General features: G+C 40.7%; 1 protein-coding gene across 1 annotated transcript in view; it reads left to right on the top strand.

The window, feature by feature from the left end:
- Positions 1-383: 383 nt before the first annotated feature.
- LOC109510913 (uncharacterized) overlaps positions 384-5199 on the top strand; it is a 14062-nt gene continuing 9246 nt past the window's right edge. The window contains exons 1-2 of the mRNA XM_019861597.1: positions 384-419; positions 579-625. Of these exons, the coding sequence (XP_019717156.1) occupies positions 620-625 (6 nt within the window). The 5' untranslated portion in view covers positions 384-419; positions 579-619. The remainder of the gene's footprint in view (positions 420-578; positions 626-5199) is intronic.

The following is a 5199-nucleotide window of genomic DNA, read 5'->3' on the forward strand; positions in this document are numbered from 1 at the left end:
GCACAAAGACCACGGGTGTCAAACTCGCTGTTGTCGCACATTTTAGTGCCGGCTTCTCTCAGAGGGCCGTTATGACAATGAAACCATATTTTGCTTTGTTTTGAGAAATGTATTTTTTACTGTGAACAGTACATTTTATTTCTACTGCTTTATAATCTGATAGTTTCCCCTCTTGTTCTCTGTAATATCTGTTTTGTGGTGTTTTTTTCCCGTTTCGATTAAAATGGGTGGAGAGTACAAGAAATAGTTTCTCGAATGTAAAATAAATAAATAAATAAAAACTCTCTGCATTACACGTGGGCCCTCTTGTGGCAGTAAGGACTCAGCACACTCGTCAATATTTTTTTTTCTCATTTACAGTACAGTTGAATGAATGAGAATTCCCGCTCTGAAAACCGTGTTGCACTTTCCACTTCCGTGTGAGTTTTACCCGGGAAGCGTCTCCACGCTCTCTTGAGTTGATTCGAATCGCACTTGTGACACGAGGTGTGGCTTACCGCATGCAAAAGACGCATCAGGTTTGAATACTTTCTAGTTTATTGATTAAAATAACACCTTAACTCCTTCACCTCCTTCAGCAATCGTTGGTCAAGAGGCACTGGGACGAGCTACGCCAGTCATGTCGGTATGTTAAGCATTTCATCACTCGACACTCGATCGGCAGTTTCAACTTTCAACAAGCACAGTCTCATTCGACGAGAAATAGTGACTGCATTAGCATATGATCATTAGCACAGTTTGCAGGTGTTCAAAGGTATAAAGGGTCCGGGATGGGTGGAACACCTTACGGTGTAAGGCTTACTCAATTTATATTTAATATAACTATTGCCGCTGAAATAACACGTGCGTGTGTGTGTGTGGGGGGGGGGGGGCATAAATCGGAGATGTCTCCGATGCGACTGCAGTCTCGGTGTACTCTTTGGACCATTTGGCACCTTTGGATTCATTGGCGTGTCACTGTCATGTGTTATTACACCGTTTAGTGTCTGTTTTTGATAAGCCTTTGATTTATTGCCTCTTTTCAGTGCCACTGCTCAGTAAATCATTGAATAAATTTGTGATTGATTTGTTGTTTTAAGCATGAATAATCATTTCTGCAATTGTAATGCCTTGATTTTAGTGAGGATAATACTCAGTCAGGGCGGCCCTGTGGTCGAGTCGTTAGTGCGGCGAGCTCAAAGTGCAGAGGTTCGATTCCAGCTCCGGCCTTCCTGTGTGGAGTTTGCATGTTCTCCCCGTGCCTGCGTGGGGTTTCTCCGGGTACTCCGGCTTCCTCCCTCATTCCAAAAACATGCATGGCAGGCTGATTGAGTACTGCTGGATGGTTGTTTGCCTCTGTGTGCCCTGCAATTGGCTGGCAACCGGTTCAGGGTGTCCCCCGCCTACTGCCCGAAGACAGCTGGGATAGGCTCCAGCACGCCCCACAACCCTTCTGAGGATCAAGCAGATCTTAAAGATAAGCACGGACAGAGATAAGCACACAACATGCGTGTGTGCGCGCACACACACACACACACACACACACACACACACAGATATATTTTTCCACCATTAACTTGACGTTTACAGTGCAATTAAATTTCAGATTTTTTTATTTATTTATTTTTACGGGAAGTATTTTTTCTACACGGCACCAGGTAGCTTTGAACAGTTGTTGAGGGTGTTTTAAGCTAAAATTAATTCACAATTTAAAATCTGCATTACAAGTTTACTTGGGTTACCTTTGTCTGATATTGACTTTTGTAATGATCTTTAACAAAGTGGGGAAATTAAACATTTTCTTTTTTTTTTTTTTTTTTGGAGCGCTTTAACACCTTTCATTGCTCCTGTTGCACTTTTAGAGGAAACCTTTGGTCTCTGGATTTTGGATCATTAAAAAGAAAATAACCACTGGAACAAAAACAATTTGGACCTTAGCTTTGATAAGCTTCAGCAGGCCTGTGCATACTTTTTATTTATTTTTTTTATTTTTATGAGCTATCTATCCAGGGCAGCACAGTGGTTGACTGGTTACCATACCCGCCTCACAATGCTGAGCCCCGGGCCCCGACTTTCCTGTGCGATTGTGAATGTGAATGGTTGTTTGTCAATATGTACCCTGCAAGTGGTTGCCGACCAGTTCAGGGTGATCCCCCCCTACCGCATTGGCTCCAGCATGCCCATTAATCAATCAATCTATCTATCTATCTATTTGAATGACCAATCTATTTGAGGTGACAAGGAGTAGAATAAGGTTTGTCCTAGTAATGATGCTTGATTCATCTCCCCAATCTGTCATTCTTTTTTCACAGCCCGGTGAGAGAGAAAACACATTCTCTTTTCTTGCTCAGTGTGTTCTGGCTTGGGTGTTGCAAAAAAGACCAGGTGTCAAATCCAGGTCCAGAAACTTGTCAAATCCAGGTCCAGAAAGTTATCACCTTGCCACAGTTTGGCTATAGCTCACTGAGAGCCCGTTTACCTGGATTTGTCACCTCTGAAGTTCATCCTTCAAAATTGCTCAATTAATAATGTCTTGTGAAGTATGCAGACGTCTTGCATGATATCATCCATTGCACGGTCCATCTTATGGAAGACAGTAATTTAAAATGGTCAAGTGTGAAGTAATTTTAGAAAATCCCAGATGAAATACAGTCAAACCTCGGTTTTCGTCCATAATCCATTCCAGAAGGCTGTTCGAAAACCGAAATTGTTCGGAAACCGAAACCACGTTCTTTTAAAAAAAAAAAAAAAATGTTTATTGAACACGTCTGCTCACAATGGAAAGCGACACGAGGAAGCGTCACTTCCTCGTCTACCCGAGGAAGCGTCATTTCCTCATGTAAGGAAGGCGAGAGGAGTCAAGTGGTGCATTCAAGTGCGCTCAGTTTGTTCAAGAAACGAAATTTGTTCATCATCCGAGGCATAAAAAAAAAATTGAAATTTTTGGTCGAAAAACGAATTCGTCGAGAACCGAGACGTTCAAAAACCGAGGTTTGACTGTATTTTCATGTCACAAGTAATTAAACAAAATACATTGAACAAAACTTGACAAAATAATTTCTATTTCATAAATTTGACAAAGTAATAATTTTCCCAAAGTGGCATCCTGATGAGCGACAAACGCGGAAGAGTGACATCACTTAGAGCAGTGTTTTTCAAACTTTTTTGAACCAAGGCACACTTCTTTCATTGAAAAAAATCTCGCGGCACACCACTAGCTGAAAATGTGACCCCCCCGCTTATTTTAACAATTAACGTGTTATATTGTTACTATAACCGTTTTTAACATAGAAGAATGATGTTATAACAGCTTGAATTGGAATCAAATGAACACAAAGAAAAACGTATTTTATCATCTTTCATATTTATTGTTTCACCGTCGTCCTGCATTCATGCGTCACAAATTCGCTTGTCTCTCGTCGAAACACAAGGCAATTGGCTAGCTGTTGCTGCTCCCTAGCGGTATGGGAGGGTACCACATGATTACTTTCTGGGCGAAAGACCGCTCAGGCATACAAATTGGATCTTTTCCCGCGGCACACCTGACAATGTGTACAAGGTGTGCCGCAGCACACGGGTTGAAAAACACTGACTGAGAGTATAGGGCTCACTACGGAAAGTGTACAAAGCCAGTCAGAAATTGATTTGGAAAGTGACGTTTCAAACTTATCTGAGGAGATCCGTGTGTTATAAGAATTGGAAGAAGAGGAGGTTGTTGGCAAGGTGTATGTTGGACGATTCATGTACGAGGCATATGCTCCGGCTGCAGAAAATTTCGTGCCCGAATGACATGGAGTGGAGACGAGACCCATCGGGATTGGAAGGACAGTAAACTTTATAGGCTGCGGTTATTCGCCTCGCGTTATTGTTTGCATTTCGATGCTGTGCCGGTCCATGTCCATTTAGGTGCCCTATTCTTTTCTCTTGGCCACTCAAACAAATGTTTGCCTGAATGTGAACAGTGCATCGCCACACAGCGCCGAGGCATTTCACTGAATAACTCGATAACAATGGCAGTGAACGGGACAGTCAACAATGCATTACAATGGCTGACCGGCGACTCGGCTTTCTGCAAATGACGCCACCTGCCGGCGATTGCTGAACAAAAGCATTTTCGTTGTTAAGCGCACTACTATGGGTGTAACTCTGATCCTGGGTGGGTTACATTAAAAAAAACTCATGAAACCTGAATACCTAAGTATTACTCAAAAGATGGTTGGCCAAGTTCAGTTCACGCTTAACCTTTAACCTCGCCACCCCCAAAATAAGACAATGAAAAAAGCTACACACCAATGCGTCTTACAAATTTAACGTGACGGTCAGGCAAGGGTTTGTTTTCGACATGCTGTTCATATGCATCAGAGGAATCCTATTACTAGTGAGTGCAAACTCAAGATACTGTATTGGCAACGTCAGAGCTCTTCAGGCCGGGTGTGACCACATTTTTTGAGTACCTTGAAAACAAAAGCGTCTGACACTGTACGTCCTGTGGCCGGAAATAAATGCATTCTCTTCTGGGGGAATTTGTGCTTTCTACACACACTTGGTGTTTTTAGGGACAAGAAGTACATTGCTTTTTAGTTTATACCCGACCGAGACTCTTAGTTAATTTTAGATAGTTAATTGTTTATTGAACATACAATACAATAACAATTGACAAAAGGCAAGCAAAAGTTACAAAAGGAAAAATAAAAATAAAAAGTAAATAAAACAAACATCATCACCGTTATATGCTCAAAGGAGAAACTGCATTTCTTGAATAGATTTAATGAGTTGATCAAAATCCAAAACAAGAACAGACCGTTATATGACTATATTTTATAAGTATATCAAATTTATCTTCTTAACTTTGATTTTTGTAGTTTGTTTGTACTAATCTTTTAAATTTGTTTTTGAACTCGTCCAGCGATTTACTCATTTTCAGATCCGTTTCAAGCTTATTCCACAGATTGACTCCTATTACTGATACACACCTTTGCTTGATATCTGTTCTTGTTCTGGATTTTTTATATTGATTGATACCTCTTAGATTATAACAGCTATCTCTAATTTCAAAATGCTTCTGGATATTTTGGCAAAGGAGATTGTGATGTGCTTTATACATTAATTGGGCGATTTTAAAGTTAACCAGGTCATAGAATTTCATTGTGTTTAATTTGATGAATAGCGGATTTGTGGTTTCTCTATATTTGGACCTATTGATTATTCTGATTGCTTTTT

The sequence above is a fragment of the Hippocampus comes genome, unplaced genomic scaffold, assembly GCF_001891065.2.
Source record: "Hippocampus comes isolate QL1 unplaced genomic scaffold, H_comes_QL1_v1.1 scaffold122, whole genome shotgun sequence".
NCBI classification, from domain to species: domain Eukaryota; kingdom Metazoa; phylum Chordata; class Actinopteri; order Syngnathiformes; family Syngnathidae; genus Hippocampus; species Hippocampus comes.